Source organism: Meriones unguiculatus, chromosome X (assembly GCF_030254825.1).
Source record: "Meriones unguiculatus strain TT.TT164.6M chromosome X, Bangor_MerUng_6.1, whole genome shotgun sequence".
Lineage (NCBI taxonomy): Eukaryota > Metazoa > Chordata > Mammalia > Rodentia > Muridae > Meriones > Meriones unguiculatus.
In genome coordinates, this window is record NC_083369.1 from 50,492,063 (window position 1) to 50,515,959 (window position 23,897).

General features: G+C 35.4%; 1 protein-coding gene across 9 annotated transcripts in view; it reads left to right on the top strand.

Annotated features, from left to right (window-relative positions):
- Positions 1-23,897, top strand: part of Diaph2 (diaphanous related formin 2) — a 980,694-nt gene that overhangs the window by 243,529 nt on the left and 713,268 nt on the right. For all 9 annotated transcript variants that reach the window (XM_060375359.1, XM_060375356.1, XM_060375358.1 and 6 more), the window contains 4 exons: positions 2,008-2,118; positions 6,071-6,189; positions 11,096-11,212; positions 13,581-13,699. In XM_060375359.1, coding sequence (XP_060231342.1) covers positions 2,008-2,118; positions 6,071-6,189; positions 11,096-11,212; positions 13,581-13,699 — 466 coding nt within the window. The remainder of the gene's footprint in view (positions 1-2,007; positions 2,119-6,070; positions 6,190-11,095; positions 11,213-13,580; positions 13,700-23,897) is intronic.

Below are 23,897 nucleotides of genomic sequence, written 5' to 3' on the forward strand. Positions count from 1 at the left end.
GTAGGCTGCTCTCCTGTTCACTGTTTTATTCCTCTTTGGATGCCCATCTTGTTTGCCTTTCCAAATGAGGATTGATCAGGTTATCCAGGGTCATCCTTCTGGCTTAGCTTCTTTACGTGTGCAGATTTTAGTATGTTTATCCGTTGATTCCAGATTCTGGCTATTATGAATAAAGCTGCTAAGAGCAAATGTCCTTGAGCATATTTTATATATATGCCAAAGAGGGGTATAGCTGGATCTTGAGGTAGAACTATTCCTAATTTTCTGACGGAGCACCAGTTTGATTTCTAAAGTGGTTGTAAAAGTTTACATTCCCATCAGCAATGGAGGAGGGTTCCCCTTTCTCCACATCCTCTCCAGCATGTGTTGTCATTTGAGTTTTTTATCTTCCATATACTGATGGGTGTAAGGTAAAATATCAGGGTCATTTATTTGTAATAACCAGAATCTGAAAACATCCCAGATGTTCCTCAATTGAGGAATGGATACAGAAATTGTGATACATTTACACAATGAAATTCTACTCGCAATTAAAAACAAGGAAAACATGAAATTTGAAGACAAATAGTGGGAACTAGAAAAGATCATCATGAGTGAGTTATCCCAGAAGCAGAAAGACACACATGGTATATACTCAGTTATAAGGGGATATTATACATATAATATATGATGAACATACTAAAATCTGTCCACCTAAAGAAGCTAAGCAAAAACGAGGACCTTGGGTAAGATGATCAATCCTCACTCAGAAAGGCAAATGGGACTGACATCTGAAAAGGGAGAAAACGGGACAGGACAGGAGCCTACCACAGAGGGCCACTGGAAGACTCTCCCCAGCAGTGTATCAAGGCAGATTCTGAGACTCATAGCCAAACTTTGGGCAGAATGCAGGGAATCTTATGAAAGAAGGGGGCGATAGAAAGACCTGCAGGGGACAGGAGATCCACAAGGAGAAAAATAGAACCCCCAAAAAAATTCTGGGCAAAGGGGTCTTTTCTGAGAGTGATACTTCAACCAAGGACCATTCATGGAGATAACAACATAGAACTCCTGCATAGATGTAGTCCATGGCAGCTCAGTCTCGCAGTGAGTACCCTAGTAAGGGGAACAGGGACTGTCTCTGACATGAACTCAGTGTCTGTCTATTTGATCACCTCCTCCTCATGGAGAGCAGCCTTACCAGGCCACAGAGGAAGACAATGCAGCCAGTCCTGATGAGACCTGATACTCTAGGGTTAGAGGAAAGGGGAGGAGGACCTCCCCTATTGGTGGACTTCAGGAAGGGCATGTGAGAAGATGAGGGAGGAAGGGTGGCATTAGGAGGGGAGGGGGGACAGAGCTACAGCTGGGATACAAAGTGAATAAACTGTAATTGATGAAAACAAATTAAATTTTAAATAAGTAAATTCCAAGTAGATCAAAGACCTCAACGTAAATTCAAACACACTAAACCTGTTAGAACAAGAAATTGGGAAGAGCTACTTGCCAATGTGACCTCATTAGCACAGGAGATTCCTGAACAGAATACCAAAAGTACAGGCTCTAAGATCAACAATCAATAAATGCGACTTCATGAAACTGAAATGCTTCTATAAAAGAAAGGACACTATCATCAGAACAAACGGGCAGCCTACAGCCTGCGAAAAGTTCTTCACCAACCTTACATCTGACATAGAGCTAATATCCAGAATATATAAGGACCTCAAGAAGTTAACCACCAACACACCAAGTAATCTAATTAAAATATGGGGTGCATAAATAGAGAATTCTCAACAGAGGAATTTGGGGTTTCTTAAAGCAAATGAAGTATCCTTTCATATTGTTCAATAAAGCAAACACACTTAACTGTTTTGTTAAAATTATGTTGGCTAACATAATCTTGATTGCTTATTTATTTTACAAAGTCATAATAATCATTATACATAAAGGAATATTTACATTTCATATATATTTGCATATATATGCCTTTACTGAATATATTGCCTGTAATTTACTTTCTCTTGGTAGGTGGCCTGCATGCAGTTCATAAATGCACTTGTCACTTCTCCCTATGATCTTGATTTTCGAATTCATTTGAGGAATGAATTCCTCCGCTCTGGACTGAAAGCAATGCTCCCAGTAAGTTGAATGTATCTATTTATTATGCTTCTGAACTTTTTTCTTTACTCTTCAAGCAAGAGTATATTTTGAAGGAGAGCACAAATAAAACATTAGATAATCTGTAAGCTTTCTTTTTGTGTTATGATAGCATTATTCTCACTACATATTATATGATTCATTATTCAGTTAACGATGTGACCCAAACATTATAGTTTTAATTTTAAATCATAAGGGAGTTATTTTCTCTCTATTTTGAAACTACAGTGCAGAGCAGGCAAGTTTGCTTTATTTATGTATTTATTTATCTATCTATTTATTTATTTGGCAATTTCACTGTTTATTTAAATGTTGATTTCACTTGCAGTCAACATAAGTATGCATATTGAGCTTTAGTTATTATATGTGAGATACTTTGCTTGAATATAGTATTATTAGGCTGCTTTAGCAATAAAGAGAAACAGTTTTATTTCTTAAATTGGATGTAAATGTTTGTTCTAATTAGGGTAATATTAATTTATATTTGGAAAAATTTTAAAGTCTTTATATGTGATAAGTAAGCACCCTCTCTCTGTTAATTCTACTACACAGTGTTTACCTTATATTTTATTTATTATGCATATTTTCTGAAAACTGACTTTCGTTTTTAGATGTTTTTATTGATGCTTTGAAAATTTCATGCAATACATGTTATCATATGCTTTCTCCTTCCCCACCTCTTCTAAGTTCATTTCTCACCTTTCTACCCACCCCACTTCATGTTTTTTCTCTTTCTTTAAAACAACATAAAAAGTGTCAAGGTTTAAATTGGCTGACTAGTTCTGAGCATGGGACATGCCATGAGTTTTGGTAGATATACCAAAGATCGTTTTTATTATTATTATTATTATTATTATTATTATTATTATTATTATTTTATTTTTTTAATGAAAATTGATTTTCCCTCTCCCAGCAGCTCTCAGTTATGAATAGTTTCTTGGATGGGCATGGATATTTTTCTTTGATTGTCATATCTCTGTTATGTTCTGATTCAGATCTCAGCGATTTCTCAGCATGAGTGAAATGGAAAACATCTTGTGTCTTCTCATAATGTTTTGGAGTAAATCCTAAAGGCATTTTCAAATATTTCTCTTAGAAGGTCAACTTAAATATGCATAAACATGTCTCTAAATGTAAGCTGAGAGTGTAATACTCCCTCTAGAATGACTGTTAGAGTCATATTAAGAATGGATTAGGAATTTCTACTTTGAAGATAAACTTCTTTGTTATTTTTGATTAAAAATATAATCTAGATTGATAGGCCTTTGTTATACTGAGTAAAATTTCTTTAATTCCATACATTTGCTTATTGTTTGTAATTGTTGTCATTTAATTATCAGGATGTAGTATGAATAAAACGATCCTACTTCAATAAATACTAAATGTTCATTAAATGTCAACTGGTACATAATGAACACACCAATTAAGTAAATACTTCATGGAACGAATTATAATATATAGTAACAATCAACATCTTTGTACAGTCGTTGAACCTTGACTGTATTAATAGATAAGTATAAGTCATTTAAATGTTTTTTTTTGTGTTTATCCTTATTTTATAGACATGTCAAATAAGAGGATTTCTGTTTTATAGTCTAGAGCTTAACAAATGTAATGGATTAGGTATGTTTAAGTCTATGATCAGTAATTGGCATGTAGATCAAAAGTTATATCTCTCTGGTATAATTAATTGGTAGGGGAAATAGGTATTTTAGTACCTCTAAAATCAACACATTTTTTTTTTAAATTTGTTTGTTTTTCAATACAATGTTTCTCTTTGTAGCTCTGGCTCTCCTGAACTCACTTTGTAGGCCAGATTGGCTTCAGACACCTCGCTCAACACAATATTTTTAACTATGAAAGGTTTAGAATTAATTTAAAAAATCTTCATGATAATTGAGTTAATTTTAACGTATTATGTGAAATTTATTTTCATAATCCTTCTATTAGTGTATAACTGCATTAGTGTTAAATGGAATATAGATTATTCTCTTTGAATAAGTTTGTTTAAGTTGTTTGGCATAAATAAATTGATATACATTCTATAGCAACTTTAAAAATATATTTGCCTTTAAAATAATTTATATTGATTTATTTCAAAAATTCTGTCTTTACCTTTTGTTTAGGTACATAAGTTAACTTAAATACATCAGGTTATGAAGAATGATGCAATAAAAATAATGTTTGTGTGCAGTCTGTAATAAGATTTAGAATCCTTTGATTATATGCCAAAGAGTGCTATAGCTGTGTTATAGCTGCCATATTAATTTTGAAGTCATCAAATGTTTATTTTATTAAGAATTCATGGCAATATCTTTCAGACTTTGACATCTAAATGAAAACTTAACAATATAAATATAAATGTATATATATAAATATATTTATATACACATATGAATAGGGCCAGAAAATTATTAAAACAGTATGTTTTTTATATATATGTGCATATATTTTGTTAAATAAATTATATACTTCATCTGTTACCACTTGTCTTGAAAGTATTTAATTGTGTAGAATTTTTTCTATTTTTCAATGAATTTTTTCGTACTAGTCAAATGGTAATGTGGAACTCATTTTATTTCCAGACACGAGAATAAAGAAACTACCTTGTTCTAACATGTTTTTTTGTTTGTTTGTTTTGTTTTCTTTATATCCTGGATGTTTTCTGGATGAATTTTTAGCTCACATGTTAATATGATACACAAGTATTATGTAATTCTGTATTCCAATGAATCTTTTTCTCTTGAAAGTAGATAGTTCAACCCAAAACAAGTTCTTAGTTTAGAAGAAACCAAGTGGAAATAATTTTATTCATTATATGCTTTATATGAGACTATTTTTATAATTATAATTTATTTTAAATGTGTTATAGGTAAACATTTATTAAATTAAATATAGAGATTCAAAGAAGGGATATCAAAAAGTGCTTTGTTTTGTGTTTTTCTTTAGTAATGGCCATTAAATCCATATTCATCATTGTTCTTGAATAAAAATAGAAACCAAAATAGAAAGAAGATATGCATCCCATTTTTTTCTTCATCTAATTTGAAGTACTCCTTGCTTACATTTCTTTTTAGAATTCAAGCTCAGCTCTGAACATAATAATCCCACTTTGGGTATAATCCTTGGTCGTTCACAGTTGTGATTATTGATTTCAGTTTTCAAAGCTGTTACTTAAATATTAAAAGATATATATTAAGCCCAACAATCTCTAGTGTGGCATGCTTCCAATCTTATTTGATATTATTATTGGAAGAATTATCAGAGGTTTGTAATATTAGCATGTGCTTTTGGTGCATTACTAAAACAAATCTTTGATGCTCAAATTGGTATTTTGTGATTATGCTAAGTGAAAATGAAATATTGCCATTTTGGCCAGCTATACCTTGTGTTAGAAAAAAAAATCTTACTACTTTTTCACTTTAAAATAACAAAATACCATTCATAATAAATTTACTTATACAATATTTTCAGGCCATACTTGGGACTGCTGTGCTTGAATATATCCTTGTATTTGATTTTCATTAACACAATTAATCTTTATTTGCATTGTTATCTTGGTGCCTGAGACACATGGGAATCTTCTAACTGCATGACTCCTTTTGTCATCTGGATGAGTATGTTCCATCAAAATGACAGTATCAAATTAGTGTTGTTCTAGAAGTGACTGTTAATATTTTAGTATAAATAGTTGAGACACCAGCATGGAAAAAATGCAAAGAATGATATGAGGGTTCTTTTTTTTTTTTTTTCCATTTTGAAATAGAAATGGTTAGCTGGTTAGCTACATTTACTTTCTTTTAGGAAATCAAGGTCATGTTTCATTGTTTGAAATTACGTATGTGTACAAGTGAATAATTCTGATATGTCCCTGATTTGCAAGTGTACTAATTTTATATTGTTATTCAATTGCTGAATTTTATTTTTTACGTAGGGTCTCAAAGAAAAAGAAAATGATGAGCTTGATATTCAATTGAGAGTGTTTGAAGAGAACAAAGAAGACGACCTAACTGAATTATCCCACCGTCTTAATGACATTCGAGCTGAAATGGAATATCCTTTGACAAACAAAAACTAATTTTATGTGTATGTTGAAAAGCAGGAATTAAGGACTTTTTAAGTATTCTTCTTACAGTTTTCATCTGTGAACCAAGTTATGAATGTTTATTTGTACTAGCACTCCAATAGAATGCTATCCTTGCTATCCATCCATGCTGAGCAATTGTCACTGTGCTTTGATGATATACTCAGACTACTGGAATCTGCACAATGGCTTACTGTATTAGAATATTGTATTACTGTATTCTGCTCAGTGGTTTTTAATATACAAGAGTTTAAGAGCTTGAGGCAGTATATCTTACCAATAATAATGAAGGAAAATTCTTTGAACTTCATATGTGATATTAGCCAAGAGACATTTCATATTTATTAAAGGGTATTCCACTTGCAGATACAATTCTCTGGCAATGAATGTCTTATTCCTTATCAGGTATTTGTGTTCCTTGATGATACAAAAAAATTGTTAGATAAAATAATAGCTGTATATAGCAAGCAATGTTGTAAAAAAGTCCCTACATCAAATATAACGGCATCTTCCTGGGGCAACTATGTGATGTGAAATTATTTGGGATATAAAATGTGATTGTCATAGCACTGCCTTTTGTTTCTCATGTGTTAAAATTTACTTTTTGGTTCCTATGAAGTAGGAAAACACTTCAGAATCTGATCTGTGCTTTTTCTGCTTGTAATATTTTCTTCCCTTTCTTCTTTCAGTATTTTAAACAAACTAAAACATTATTTCCCTCCTTAAAAAAACCTTTGGCAGAGTACAGGGAATCATAAGAAAGAAGGGGAGTTAGTCTGATGGGGAAAGGATAGGAGCTCCACAAGGACCAAATATATCTGGGCACAGGGTCTTTTCTGAGACTGACATTCAACCAAGGACCATGTATGGATATAACCTAGAACTTCCACTCAGATGTAGCCTGTGGTAGCTCAGTAACCAATTGGTTTCCCAAAGTGAGGGGAACAGGGACTATTTCTAACAGGAACTCAATGACTGGCTCTTTGGTCTCCCCACCCCCGAAGGGAGGAGCAGTCCTGTTAGGCCACAGAGGAGGGCTTTGCAGCCAGTCCTGAAGATACCTGATAAAACAGGATCAGATGAATGGGGAGGAGGTCCCCCCTATCAGTGGACTTGGAAAGGGGCACGGTGGAGATGAGGGAGGGAGGGAGGGAGGGACTGGGAGGGAATGAGGGATCAGGACATGGCTGGGATACAGAGTTAATAAAATGTAACTGATAAAAATAAAAAAAAAAAAACTCTTATAGAACTTTATTTACCTTATTTTTTTATGTATACTTGTCTTCCCTTACATAAAAGTACTGGATAAATGTAAACACATTGAATAGAAATATTATCATAGGAAATAATTTCTAATTCAAGATTAGTAACAGCAGCAACTCATGGTGGCACATGACTTTAATCCCAGGACTCAAAGAGGCAGAGGAAAGTGGATATCTGTGAGTTCCAGGACATCCTGGTTTACGAAGTGAGTCCAGGATAGCCAAGGCTACAAAGAGATGCCCTGTTTTGGAAAAAAAAAAAAAAAAAAGATTAGTAACAGTGGTCTGTAGCAGCATCACTGATATAATTTCTTTTTATTTTGATCAATAAACATTTATTTTATAATCAGTCATTTGATCCATTCTGTAGCCGTTTAGGATCCTTATGATATATCAACCCAGTACTCTTATTATTATTATTGTTGTTTACAGTTTATTCACTTTGTATCTCGGCTCTACCCACTTCCTCATATCCTCCCAGTCCCAACCTTCCTCTTGCATTATCCTTTATGTCCTTCCACAAGTCCAATGATAATGAAGGTGTCCTTCCCTACTATCTTACCCTAGCCTATCAGGTCTCATCAGGACTGTCTGGATCCTCTTTCTCTGTGGTCTAGTAAGGGCAACTTGCCAGGGAGAGGTGATCAAAGAGCAGGCAACTGAGTTCATGCCAGTGACTGCTCCTGCTCCCCTTACTAGGGAACTCACATGGAGACTGAGCTGACCATGGGCTACATCTGAGCAGGGGGTCTAGGTCCCCTCCATTCATGGTCATTAGTTGATAGGACCCTCTGGGCTTAGATTTTTTTTTTGGGGAGGGTGCTCTGTTGGTCTCCTTGTGGAGCTCCTTTCCCTTCCAGGTCTGTCTGTCTCCTCCTCTTCTTCCGTAAGATTCCCTGCACTCTGTCCATAGTTTGACTATGAGTCTCAGAATCTCTTTGACACTGATGAGTAGAGACTTTCAGAGGCCCCCTGTGGTAGGCTACTGTCCTATTCCCTGTCTTCTACTTCCTAGGCCTCTCCCATTTGCCCTTCTGAGTGAGGTTTCAGCCTCTTCCCTAGGGTCCTCCATGTGGTTTAGCTTCTTTAGGACTATAGATTTTAGTATGTTTATCCTACATTATATGTCTCATATCCATTTATAAGTATGTCTTTCTCCTTCTGGGTTACTTCATTCAGGATGATTTTTTTTCTAGTTCCATCCCTTTGCATCCAAATTTCATGATTTCCTTGTTTTCAATTCCTGCGGTGTATTCCATTGTGTAAACGAATCACAATTTCTGTTTGCATTCCTTGGTTGAGGGACATCTATGTTGTTTCTGGATTCTGGCTATTTTGAATAAAGCTGCTATGAACATAGTTGAACAAATGCCCTTGTTTTATGGTTGAACATTGTTTGAATATATGCTCAGGAGTGGTATAGCTTGATCTTGAGGTAGCACTATTTGTAACTTTATGAGAAAACACCAGATTGATTTTCAAAGTGATATACAAGTTTACATTTTCACCAGCAATGGAGGAGGGTTCCCCTTTCTCCACATCCTCTCCAGCATGTGTTTTCCCTTAGTTTTTGATCTTAGCCATTCTGATGGGTGTAAGGGGAAATCTCAGTGTTGTTTTGATTTGCATCTCCCTGATGACTAAGGACATTGAGCATTTCTCTCTTTTCATTTATATGCATGAGTAGCATTATAACATTTCATTGAAAGTTTATGCTACAATTAGCTCTAATATTTCTCTCTCTTTACTGGTTATATGGATTTTTCTCTAAAAATTATTTAAATTCTCTCTGTGTCCAAAAATTTTTAAAATCTATCTCTACACTACATCTTGTTAAAAATCTATCCATTTCCAAATTTTAGAAAATTTGTTCATATATACATATACATATATATGTATATATACATTCCTTACTCTATGAGTCACTGGAAAAAGATCTTCACCAGATCATACAATAAGTGTTTCTCTGCCATTTGATATACCTCTGTTGAGAATACTTTGTTTAGCTTTGTGCCCCATTTTTATTACATTTTTATTTTTGTATTAATTACAGTTTATTCATTTTGTATCCCAGCTGTAGCCCCCTACCTCATTCACTCCCATTCCTACCCTCCTCCCTCATCTCCTCCCACATCTCTCTCTAAGTCCACTGATAAGGGAGGTCTTTCTCCCCTTTCTTCTGACCCTAGCTTATTAGGCCTTATCATGACTGGCTGCATTGTCCTCCTCTGTGGCCTGGCAAGGCTGCTTCCCCTCTGGGGGAGGTGATCAAAGAGCCAGCCACTGAGTTCATGTCAGAGACTGTCCCTGTTCCTCTTACTAGGAACAGACTTAGATACTTAGGTGCCATGGGTTATATCTGAGCAGGGCTTCTAGGTTATATCCATGAATGGTCCTTGATTGGCGTATCAGTTTCAGAAAAGACCTTAGTGCCCAGATTTTTTGTTTCAATCTGGTGCTTTCTCAGTCAAGTAGGAATAGCGCTTCCTCAGGATCCAGCTATACCACTCCTAGGCATATATCCAAAAGATGCTCAAGTACACAAGGAAATTTGCTCAACCATGTTCATAGCAGCTTTATTCAAAATAGCCAGATCCTGGAAACAGCCCAGATGTCTCTCAGTGGAGAAACGGATACAGAAATTGTGGTACAATTACACAATGGAATACTACTCAGCAATTTAAATAAAAGGAAATCATAAAATTTGCAGGCAAATGGTAGGATCTAGAAAAGATCATCCTGAGTGAGGTATCCCAGAAGCAGAAAGACACATACAACATATACTCATTTATAGGGGGACATTAGACATATCATATAGTGTAACCATACTAAAGTCTGTATACCTAAAGATATAATATAGGCTAAATAAACTAAAATCTGTACACCTTAGGAGGACCATGGGGAAGATGATCAATCTTCACTCAGGAAGACAAATTTGATGGACATTGGAACAAGGAGAAAATAGGAAACAGGACAGGAGCCACAGAGGGCCTCTGAAAGACTCTACCCAGCAGGGAATCAAAGCAGATGCTGAGATTCTTAGCCAAACTTTGGGCAGAATGCAGGGAATTTTATGAAAGAAGGGGGAGATAGCAATACCTGTAGGGGATAGGAGCTCCACAAGGAGAGCAATAGAACTGTACCCCATTGTTTCACCGGATTACTTCAACCCAGCACACTCATTTAGGGTTTTAAAAAGCCCATTGTATATTTAATTCTACTTCCCATTTCATAGTGATTCAAGAAATGGGATTGTATCTTTTACCTTTATCTTATGCGGACTTTTATGATCTTCAATTCATGTAATTTGAGGCTTCTTTTATAGTATTTCCTATTTGAATGGCCCTAGCTATTATCTGAAGTTGACAATATAATGAATGACTGATTATTGAATGTGTGGACAACCAAGTGGTCTTGGAAATTTTCTTTATATTTGTTTCTCTAATCAGTGCATTAATTTTTCTATAAATGTTTAAATTCTCCAACATGAATTTGAAGTATTAATTACAATAATGCAAGCCAAGTGATACATTTGATCTTAAAAATTAGCTGTTTTTTTGTAATTGTACTATTTGTCATTAATCTTTGATGTTTTCCTTTACTCACCTTCTACTGATATGAATGAAGTCTACCACCTGCTCTTTAATATGCTAAAAGACACAGCTGCTGAAGGTTACTTATTATCCATTCTGCAACACTTTCTGCTTATCAGAAATGATTACTATATCAGGTAAGAATCATATCTGTGAGAGTACTACATGTATTATTTAGATTGTATTTCAACAGAAATTTACTAGTAGTGGGATCAAGGAAATATATGCACTATATGTATATAAAAACATAAGGATTTTACTACTTTAGGCAATACTTTTAAAAGAACCCATTTATTTTAATTGTGTCAGAAAAGGTAACTGCATATTAATATGCAGCACAAAGCAAACAAATTTTAAGGAGAAATTAACCTGTCGTATATTATTGAGTCTGTAATGATTTTTTCCTCTTGATATGGTAACCAAATGAAAACATTGGAATTTTTTAAATCTTACCCATTTTAAAAAGTAAGCTTTTAGCATTTCTTTTCAGTAAACGTGATCTTTAATTAGAGGAAAATATTTTTGTTCATATATTAGTTTTTGTCCAATTATACTATTTTTAAAATAAATGTATGTAGTAATAAGCAATAGAGTTAAGTTTTAGAACAGATGATAGGATCTATATATAAAAACTAGAAACTTATAATAGCTTTGTGATTGGCTGAAATAATCTATATGCTCATGATCATGGTCTTATATTAAGGACACTTCTAGCTACTCTTAGTTGCTTTACACTCATATATGCATGCAATTATGGCTTACTAGGATTTTTTAAGTTCTCAAAACTGGCTTGAATAATTGGAAAAGGAAGTCTCTCTGAATATTAGTTGTATTGGCAAAAAAAATGACAGTTCTAAAGCTTTAGGGTAATACAATAATTTGATCAACATGATGTTGAGGCATCAGACAAATGTTGAAATTACTAATCTATTCTTATTTTAAAACCACTATAAATTATCATGCATAATATCGGTGTACAGTGTTCATGACTTTTCAGTTACTTGGGAACACAATTTGTGTAATATTAGCAATTTCTCAATAAACAATTATAAATGATTAGTAATTCACACATGGCATACTTTCAAAAGTGTGTGTGTGTATATACAGTATGTGTGTAAATGTGTTCCTGTGACAACAGACAAAGGTCAAACTGGTTGTTGAGGTCTATCACTTCCGTGATAATTCCCTAATGACATGTCTCTCTCATTGAAATGGGGCATTCTGGTAAGTTCCTGTGATCCTCCTGTCAACATCCCAGATGATTCTGGGTTTACAGATGTGCCTAACTGTGCCTGTCTTTTTCCTTCTGTGCTTGACATTTGAACTTAGGTCTTCTTTCTTGTACAGCCAGTGCTTTTATCCATTGAGCTATATCCACAGCCCATATTCTCCCTAAGGATATTCCTACAAGTTAGAGGTATGACAAGAACTTTCATTTCACATGTAGGCTCCTGACTATCTCCACAAAAGGGATTGTGTTTTTGTTAGTTATTCAGAGTGGTTCACCACATTCAGCTTAAGGACTATTCCCCCCAAGATCTGATGATGATTTTGATAGCCTTAGACCCAGGATACATATTTCTTTTCATTCATAAATTTAGGAACAGCCACATGATTTAAATATAGAAGGGTAATTAGAATCTGATTTTCTTCATTTTCGAGTTTTAAGTAGACTGACAAGCTATATTTAGAAATGTTTTTCATAATTTGTCTGAAGTAATACACCTCTGTAATACTGTTGAACTCGTTATCCCATGACAATTTGTCTTCTGCAAATTTTAAGACAAAGTGTTCCTTATTTTTGTTTTTCCAGTCAGTGGTCATTCTTAAGGTCTGAATTATCTTTGGAGATTACAGAAAAAAAAAAGATTTATTTTAAAACCTTTGACACATCACACAAATAGTAGTCATAGCTATGCATATTAAGTGTATATGATTTTATAAAACATTTTTCACAAATATGTTGTATACACAGTTCTTTACATTAGTCTATAACAGAAACAACTCAGCCCAGTTTTATAAGCTGAGGTGACTGGCCTGAATAAATGCTTCTGTACTGAATTCAAGACATTGTTTGCCATCTAAGGCCAAGAAACTCATCTCTTTCTTTGAAAATGTGGACATGTGGCTGCCTAGAACCATATCTGTGCTCATAGATATAGGACTAAAAATAGTCATTTCTTTTCATTAAATTTAGAAACAATAGCTTAATTAGATAGATAAGGTTGATACGTATTTTTGAACACAGACATGAATCCTTGTAAACTAGAATATTAAGTTAGTACATACTTTCAGTCAATTACATCACACTCAGTTGGACTCCCTAATGTTCCGAGCATGTTTAAACCTTAGTCATATTTTCTCTAAAGAAATGTATGTTACTGGAATTATTTTCTTAGTGGTGCTGCTAAAAACTAAGTTCTTTAGCATTCTGAATCCCTTCATAAGAAAATTGATTGATACAAATAGAAAGGTATTCTCAAATATTTTTTCTCTTTTTTTTAGGCCACAGTATTATAAAATAATTGAGGAGTGTGTTTCACAGATAGTGCTGCACTGCAGTGGCATGGACCCAGACTTCAAGTACAGGCAACGTTTAGACATCGATTTAACTCATCTGATAGGTATGGATCATACTCTCTACTATCATTCATGTTGTACACCTTCTGTAGACTTTTTAAGGGTAGGTCTTTCACTGCACTTATACTACTATTTGGTAAATCATGTTGCTATGGGCATGCAATTGTTAAAATTATTAGTTTTTGAGGATCATAAAAAATGTCCTTATAGGATCAGATGTGTAAATCTTTTTGATGGGTTTCAGCATTTCTGAGGCAGTCAATATTCATCAAACACCACAAAAAGCTGTAAGGTTTTTATAGGTGCATGTCTTGAATTTTAGAAGCATGACTCTAGTGTCCCTTAATTTAGCTCATTCTTACAAAAAGACTGTGGGAATGGTGTGTGTAGTAGAGCCACAGTATTATAGACATGCTACCCTGGTTCTCAAAATTTAAAAAAAAAAATTGTCATGGTAAGGAAAAGGTTTTTATAGATTTAGCAAATACTAGGTGGAGATAACTTTGTTTGATCACTGATAACAAACTTCCCTTCTGTAATATGCTATGCTCTGTGGCTTTGTAGTTAGGGATTTGTATTTAGAACTAATCACACCATTATTGCCTAGGTTGTGCCACAATGTTGATTGATTCAAAGAAAATAAAATATTTCTTGAATACCATCTATATAATATTTTGCATTTCATGGAAGAGGACAGACTCACAGTAGAAGTCAGAGATTGAGATCTTCAATCCACTTGGATTTGAGTTGTATGTAGGGAGACATATATGGATCTATTTGCATCTTTCTATATTTGTTGAGGATGCCATCTTTTTTCCATTGTATGGTTTTGCTTCTTTTTTAAAAAATCAAGTGACTGTAGGAATGTTGGTTTATTTCTGGGTCTTCTATTTGATTCCATTGATCAACCAGTCTATTTCTATGCCAGTACCATGCAGTTTTTATTACTGTTGCTCTGTTATATATATTGAAGTCAGGGGTGGGGATTCCTCCAGAAGTTCTTTATTGTATAGAATTGTTTTATCTATTCTTTTTTTTTTTTTTCTATATGAAGGTGAGAATTGCTCTTCCAGTATCTGTAAAGAACTGTGTTGGTATTTTCATGGGATTGCATTGAATCTGTAGATTGCTTTTGGTAAGATGCTTATTTTTACCATGTTAATCCTATCCATCCATGAGCATGGGGCATCTTTCCATCTTCTGATATCTTCAACTTTTTATTTCAGAGACTTGAAGTTCTTATCATACAGGTCTTTCACTTTCTTGGGTAGAGTTACACCAAGATACTTTATGTTATTTGTGGCTATTGTGAGGGGTGTCATTTTCCTAAATTCCTTCTCAGCCCATTTTTCATTAGTGTACAGGAAGACTACTGATCTTTTATAAATTAATCCTGTATCTTGCCACTTTTCTAAAGCTGTTTATCAGCTGTAGCAGTTCTCTGGTACACTCTTGGGTGTCAGTTATGTATACTATCATATCGTGTGAAAATTAGCGATACTTTAACATCATTCTTCCAAATTTGTATCCCCTTGATCTCCATTGGTTGTCTTATTTCTCTTCAATTGCTACATTGAAGAGATATGTAGAAAATGGGCAGCCTTGTTTTATCCCTGATTTTATTGGAATTGCTTTGTATTTCTCTCCATTTAACTTGGTGTTGGCCTTTGGCTTACTTTATATAGCCTTTATTATGGGTAGGTATTTGCCTTTTATCCCTGATGTCTCCAAGACTTTCATCATGAAAGGTCCTGGATTTTGTCAAAGGATTTTTCTATATCTAATGAGATAGCCATTTGAGTTTTTTTTTCTTTGAGTTTGTTTATATCGTGGATTATGTTGATGGATTTTCATATGTTGAACCATCCCTACATCTCTGGTATGAAGACTCCTTGTTCACAGTGAGTGATGTATTTGATATGTTCTTGGATTTTACTTGCTAGTATTTTATTGGGTATTTTTGCATTGATGCTCATCAGTGAAATTGGTCTAAAATTCTCTTTGTTGAGTCTTTGTGTGGTTTATGTGTCAGTGATTGTGGTTTCATAGAATGATTTGACAATGTTCCTTCAGTTTCTATTTTGTGGAATAGTTTGAGGAGTATTGGTATTAGCTCTTCTTTAAATATCTGGTATTATTCTGTGCTAAAACCATCTGGTTCTGGATTTTTTTTTTTTTTTTTTTTTTGATGATTGCTTCTGTTTTCTGAGGTGTTATAGGGCTGTTTAAATTGTTTACCTGATCATGATTTAACTTTGTTAGGTGAATTCTATCAAGAAAATCATCTGTTTCATTAGATTTTTCTATTTTGTGGAATATAGGCTTTTGATGGGAAAGGGAGCTCCCTTTTCTGAGGGATTGGAGATAGTGATAGTAAGGAAGGTAGAACTAGGAGGGAAAGAGAGATGGAGCTACAACTAGGACATAAAGTGAATAAAAATAAATAAATAAAATTGAAGGTCAAAGATTGAATATTTTTCTCATATTTTATTTTTCATTTCTAAAATAAATCCATACTTACTGTCGGCAATTGAGAGATTTCTGTAAATGACACATATCAGCTATATCAAGATAAGTCCACTTTCAACAGAGTACATTTTAAAAGTAGATTTTTTATGCATGTGTGTCTATATCAGTATAATTACCATTAAGGTCATATTTTTGTAGAGCATTATGAAGATTTGACAATGTTCACATGAGAATTTGGGACTGTGTTATAACATGCCAAATTATGATTTATCATCATTTTAACATATGTTCTTTTACTGTTTTTTTATTATTATTATGTCTAGATTGTTTTCATCTTAACATTATAAAAGAATCTGCTAATTTATCACTTTTGTAAGTGGTTTTTTTTGTTTTGTTTTTTGTTTGTTTGTTTGCTATAGTCAGTTTAATTGAACATTCTTGTTTGTAAATCCTGGATATTTTTTCTTTTTTTAATGTTTTATTTTAATTTTTAAATAATTTTATACATTCACTTGTATCCCAGCTGTGGCCTTCTCCCTCTTTCCCTCCCAATCCTCCCCTGCCTCCCTCATCTCCTCCTGCCCCCTTCTGAGTCCCCTGAGAGGAGGTGTCCTCCTCTACTTCCATCTGGCCCTAGCTTATCAGGTATCTTCAGGATGGTTACAATGTCCTTTTCTGTGGCCTAGCAAGGCTGCTCCTCCCTGAGGTGGGAGTGGAAGCTCATGAGTTCATGTCAGAAACAATTCCTGTCCCCCTTACTAGGGAACTCACTTGGATACTGAGCTACCATGGGCTCTATCTGAGCGGGGGTTGTAGGTAATATTCATGCATGGTCCTTGGTTAGATAAACAGTTTCATACAAGACCCCTGTGCTCAGATATATTTGGACCTTGTGAGGCTCCCTAAACCCTCTAGGATATATTAATTCCTCCTTCCTTCATATGATTCCCTATACTATGACGAAGGTTTGGTTATGGGTCTCAGCATCTGCTTTGATACACTGCTAGGTAGAGTCTTTCAGGTGCCTTCTGAGGTAGGCTATTGTTTTCTCCTATTTCCAATGTCCATCCCCTTTGTCTTTCTAGATGAGGATTGATCATATTACCCCTGGACCTCTTTCTTGTTTATCTCCTTTAGATGTACATATTTTAGTATATTTATCCTATCTTATAGGTCTGCATAAGTGAGTATATATATACAGAGAGAAAGAATATATATATATATATATACACTTATATATAGTATATATAGAGACTTATATAGTATATACATATGTGTCTTTCTGCTTTTGGTATACCTCACTCAGGATGGTTTTTTTTTCTAGATCCCATCATTTGCCTGCAAAATTCATGATTTCCTTGTTTTTAATTGCTGAGTAGTATTCCATTGTGTAAAAGTACCACAATTTCTATACCCATTCCTCCATTGATGGACATCTGGGTTGTTTCCAGGTTCTGGCTATTACGAATAAAATTGCTATAAACATGGTTGAGCAAATGGCCTTGTTGTGTACTTGAGCTTTTTTTGGATATATGCCTAGGAGCAGTATAGCTGGATCTTGAGGAAGCACTCTTCCTAATTGTCTGAAAAGTGCCAGATTGATTTCCAAAGTGGTTGTACAGGATTACAGCTGGTTTCTCAGAAATAACTGGTATTGTGAGGGTAGTAATTTTAAAGGTCAAATAATTTTAGAAAGTTTGAATCTTTAAATATTTGAGCTACATCTCCTTCTAGTCTTTTTTTGGGAAGTTGATGAATATTGTAGAACTTTCATTAGAATACACACACATACACATACACATACACAAATATATACAAAATTATCAAGTACTTCAACATCATCCAGGGTATGAAGGGATGTCTATTTGAACATCCCTTGGACCTGAGTATTCTCTGCACTGCTTTCATATTTTTGTATGTCTATTCTTTTTCTTAGATCAGATCCGATCCCTTCCTAAGACTCTTCAGTGATGTGCTATTGGAATTTAGATAGAAATCAAAGTAAAAATTATTGTTAACCATGATTTGCATTGCCCATATAAAAAGCTCTTTACACAATACCAGTTTCCTGATTATGTATAATATTATAAGGCTGTTATAGTTAAAAAGGTTTAAAACTTGGAGCAGGAGAGATATCTTAGCAGTTAATAACACTCCCTGGTCTTGATGAGAATCTGGGCTTGATTCCCATCATCCACATAACAGCTCAGAACTATTGTCCTATATCTGAGAACTCGTCCTATATCTCCTTTTGGTCTCTGCACTTGTAGGGACTGCAAACGTGTTTCACAGACATACATGCACTCTAAAGGCCCATATGTATAAAATGAGAAAATAGTTTTGGAGAGATCTAAGATGGCAAGAGATCCAAGATGGCAAGAGATCCAAGATGGCAAGAGATCCAAGATGGCAGCGACCAGTGGGCACAGTATATGAGAGGATCCGAAACTCCAGGTTTAGTGAATGGAAGGACAGCTAAAACCAGAAAATCAACAGTGAGGCTGTCTGAACAAGAGGGACCATCACATGAGTTGAGATCTCTAGACTCAGGTCACCCACTGAATTCTTTAGGGAAGGAAAGAAACAATCTTCTGTTCCCCTTGCACTCTCCTTTTTGAGGGCCTACCTCCTCATCCTCCTCCTTGGCAGAGCTGGCTCACAGAGAGTCTCAGCACAGAACTCACTACCTGGGGACTGCGACAGCATAGGCGGGGCTCCTAGCTACTCAGCTGCAGCTGCAAGCTGTACCAGCCTTCTGAATCCCAGATCTACGGTACCATCCTCCAGGATCCCACATCTGTGAGCAACCTTACCTACTGTGCAGGGCCTCCCAGCCAGTGATTGTAAGGCCTCCCCAAACCGTCAGTGGCAGATAGCTGGCTGTACAGCCACCAAAGTCCAGCATATCTGCCAAACAAACCAGGTACAAGAGGAGCCAGGCCACCTAGGTCTGTGGACCACTTTATAGCTCCCTAGCACTTCCTAGAAGACATCTGGACCAGCTTCCCAGTATGCAGACACAGTTGGACTTCCTAGTTTGGTGATTACAGCAGCACTGAGCTGGCAGAGCTCCTCAGTCCTCTTGCATATGACTTAGCAGGTCCAAACCTGAGAGCAGAGTGCTGGGGTACCCAGGTCCTTGCTGATGTGACCTGCTTGAGAGTGAGTGTGCCCTCAAATGGCTGCAGAACCTCAGATCCAGGGTCCTTCTAGCTAGCAACCAGACATCAGATCCCTCCCACCCACACACCCACTGTGGGAAACAGAGGGTTTCTTGGGACATTGAAGCCCCTGCTCTGCAGGTCCACCATAGCAGTTCAGGCAAAAAAAAAAAAAAAAAAAAAAAAAAAAAAAAAAAAAAAAAAAAAAAAAAAAAAACGCCTGGAGCTCTGACAGAGACAAATAGCAGTAACATGTAGGCCACTGAGGTATTCAGGGAATCCGCGTAAGGAAATTGCACCCACAATTATCACCTGCGCCTGGTACACATTCAGCACATGCCTGCAAGGCAGTCCCCCTCCCACACACTCAAGGGTTCTACATTCTCTAGCACCCTGTCCCTCAAGACACACTTCCACGAGCACAAGCACACGCGCGCACACACACACACGCATAGGTGCTCACCCACCCTTAACCTTCTGTGCCCACAGTCTTTCCTCCCACAGGTACAGCTGAACCACCAACACACACACTGAAACAACTGGACCTCTCTCATCTTCCTGAAGAATACTCCAGACACCAGAGAAAGACTGTATCAGTCTGAACTGCAGAATCCAGTGGTATATCTAGGTTGTTGTATTGAGGTATATCTAGGTTGTTTCCAGATTCTGAATATTATGAATAAAGCTCTATGAACATACCTAAGTAAATGTTCTTGTTGTATGGTTGAGCATCTTTTTGTATATATGCCCAGGAGTGGTATAGCTAGATCTCAAGGTTGCACTATTTATAACATTATGAGAAAGCACCAGATTGATTTCCAACGTGGTTGTGTAAGTTTACATTACTACCAGGAATGGAGAGGGTACCCCTTTCTCCACATCCTCTCCAGCATGTATTGCCACTTGAGTTTTTGATCTTAGCTATTCTAATACGTGTAAGTTGGGATCTCAGGGTCGTTTTGGTTTGTATTTCCTTGATGACTAAGGACATTGAGCATCTCTTTTAGTGTTTCTCTGCCATTCGATATTATCCTATAAAGAATTCTCTGTTTAGCTCTGTACCTCATTTTTAAATTGGATTACTTGATTTGTTTGTATTTAACTTGAGTTCTTTATAGCTTCTGGGAATTAGCCTTCTGTCTGATACAGGGTTGGTGAAGATCCTTTTCCAGTCTGTAGTCTGTCATTTTGTTCTTAAGATGCTGTCCTTTGCTTTACAGAAGCTTTTCAGTTTCATGAGGTACCATTTATTGATTGTTGATCTTAGAGGCTGTGCTGTTGGTGTTCTGTTCAGGAAGTTGTCCCCTGTACCAATGAGGTCAAGGCCCTTACCCAAGTTTTCTTATAACAGCTCTAGTGTATCTGATTTTATGTTGAGGTCATTGATCCACTTAGACTTTTCTTTTGTGCATGGTGATGATTATGGGTCTGTTTGCATTTTTCTGCATGTAGCCATCCAGTTAGACCATCAACATTTGTTGAAGATGCTCTTTTTTTCCCCATTGTATAATTTTGGCTTCTCTGTCAAAAATTAATTTTCCATAGGTTATGTGGGTTTATTTCTGGGTCTTTGATTTCATTCCATTGATTCACCAGTCTTTGCTATGCCAGTACTATGCTGTTTTTATTACTGTTTCTCTATAGTACAGCTTGAGATCAGGTATAGAGAAGCCTCCAGAAGATCTTTTATTGAACAGGATTGTTTTAGCTATTCAGAGTGTTTTAATTTTCCATATGAAATTTAGAATTGTTCTTTCAAGGTCTGTAAGGACTTGTGCTAGTAATTTTATGAGAACTGAGTTGAATATGTAGGTTGCTTTTGGTAGGATGGCTATTTTCACTGTGTTAATCCTATTGATTCATGAGCATGGCAGATCTTTACACCTTCTGATATCTTCTTCAATTTCTTTCTATAGAGACTTGAAGATTTTTTTTTTACAAACAGGTCTTTCACTTTCTTGGTTAGAGTCATACCAAGGTACTTCATGTTATTTGTGGCTATTATCAAGAGTATTGTTTCCCCCCTTTTTTTTCTCAGCCCTTTGTCTATTTTATACAGAAAGCTATTGTTTTTTTTTTTGGGGGGGGGGACTATTTTTATCCAACTACTTTGCTTAAGGTGCTTATCAGCTGAAGGAGTTCTCTGTAAAATTTTGTAGGTCGCTCATGTATACAATCATATCATGTGTGAATAGTGAGAGTTTGACTTCTTCCTTTTCCATTTGTATCCTCTTGATCTCCTTTAGTTTTCTTACTGTTCTAGCTAGGACTTCAAGAACTATGTTGTAGAGATACAGAGAGAATAGGCAGCCTTGCCTTGTCCCTGATTTCACAGGAATTGATTTAAGTTTCTCTTTGTTTAGTTTGATGTTGGTTATAGGCTTGCTGTATATTGTGTTTACTATGTTTAGGTATGTGCCTTATATCCCTGATCCTTCAAGTACTTTGTACATGAATGGTGTTCAATTTTGGCCAATACTTTTCAGCATCTGAGGATATGATCATGGATTTTTCTTCTTCAGTTTGTTTATATGGTAGATTTTTTTGATGGATTTCTATATATTGAACCACCCCTGGATTCCTGGGTTAGAGCCTATTTGGTCTTGGTGGATAATATCTTTTATATGCTCTTGGATTCGGTTTGCCAGTATTTTATTGAGTATTCTTTCATCAATATTCATAAGAGAGTGAGGTCTGAAATTCTCATTTTTTGTTGAGTCTCTGTGTGATTTAGGTATCAAGGTGAATGTGGCCTCATAGAATGAGTTTGGTAATGTTCCTTCTGTTTTTATTTTGTGACATATGTTGAAGAGTGTTGTAGTTATCTGTGATAACTATCTGTGCTGAAACCATCTGGTCCTGGCTGTTTTTGTTTTTTTTTTGTATGGGAGAATCTTGATAACTGCTTCTATTTCCTTGGGGGATATAGGACTATTTAATCTTTTTGCCTAAACTTGATTCAATTTTGGTAAATGGAATCTATCATGAAATTCTTCAATTCGTTTAGATTTTCATTTTGAGGCATGTAGGGTTTTGTAATACGATCTAATGACTGTTTCCTTAATGTCTGTCATTGTGTCCCCCTTTCTGTTTCTGATTTTCTGATATGGATGGTTTCTCTCTGCCTTAGTTATTTTGGCTAAGGTTTTGACTATCTTGTTGATTTTCTCAAAGAACCAGCTCTTGATTTCATTGATTCTTTGAATTGTTTTCTTCATTTCTATTTCGTTGATTTCAGGTCTGAGTTTGCTTTCATATGTGCTGTTAAATTGCTTGTATGAGATGCCTCAAATTTCTTTCTGAAGACACTTAGTACTAAGAACTTTCCTCTTAGCACTGTTTTCATTGTGTCCCATAACTTTGGGTAAGTTATGCCTTCATTTTCATTGAATTTTAGGAAGTCTGTAATTTTTTTTTAATTTCTTCTCTGACCTAGCTGTCACTGAATAGAGTTATTTAGTTTCCATGTGTGTGTAGGCTTTTTGTTATTTCTGTTGTTGTCGAAGTCTAGTTTTAGTCCATGGTGGTCTGATAGGATACAAGGGATTATTTCAATCTTGTATCTGTTGAGGCTTGCTTTTTGCCCCACTATATGGTCAATTTTGGAGCAGGTTCCACGAGGTTCTTATACGAGGGTATACTCTTTTGTGTTTGGGTGAAAGGTTCTATAGATTTCTATTAGGTCAATTTGGACCTCTTTTCTATTTTCCTTTACCTTCTGTCTATATGTTCTGTAAGTATAGAGTGTTGAATTCTCCCACTGTTAAGATATAGAGATCGATATGTGATTTCAGCTTTAATAATGTTTCATTTATAAGTGCAGGTGGTCTTATTTTTGGAGCATAGATGTTCAGGATTCTGATGTCCTCCTGGTGGATTTTCCCTCTGATGAGAATGAAGTGTCCATTATCATTTTTTTGGTTAATTTTATTGAAAGAATATTTTATTGAATATTAAGATAGACACTCTAGCTTGTTTTCTAGGTCCAGTTGCTTGAAAACCATTTTTTAGCCCTTTACTCTGAGGTAGTCTTTATTTTTGCTGCAGAGGTATGTTTCTTGGATGCAGCAGAATGTTGATTCCTGGTTTTACAACCATTCTGTTAGTCTGTGTCTTTTTATTGGCGCGTCTAGTCCAATGATGTTGATAGATACTAGTGACCAATGACTGTTAGTCCCTTTTATTGTGGAGTTGGTAGTGATAGTGTTTCTGTGCTTCTATTCTTTTAATTTTTTGTTATGAAGTTATCTATATCCTGTGTTTTCTTGGGTGTAGTTAATTTCATCAGATTGGAATTTTTCTTCCAATATCTTCTTTAGGGCTGGATTGCTGTGTACATATTGTTTAAGTTTAGTTTTGTCATGGAATATTTTGTTTTCTCCAACAATGTTGATTGAATTTGTTGGGTATAGTAGTCTAGGTTGGCATCTGTGTTCTCTTAGAGTCTGCATGACATATTTCTAGGCCCTTTGGGCTTTCACAGTTTCTGACGAGAAGTCTGGTGTGCTTCTTATAGGTCTACCTTCATATTTTACTGGCCCTTTTTCCCTTGCTGCTTTTAATATTTTTTCTTTATTGTGTAGAGTTAATGTTTTGACTTTTATCTGAAATG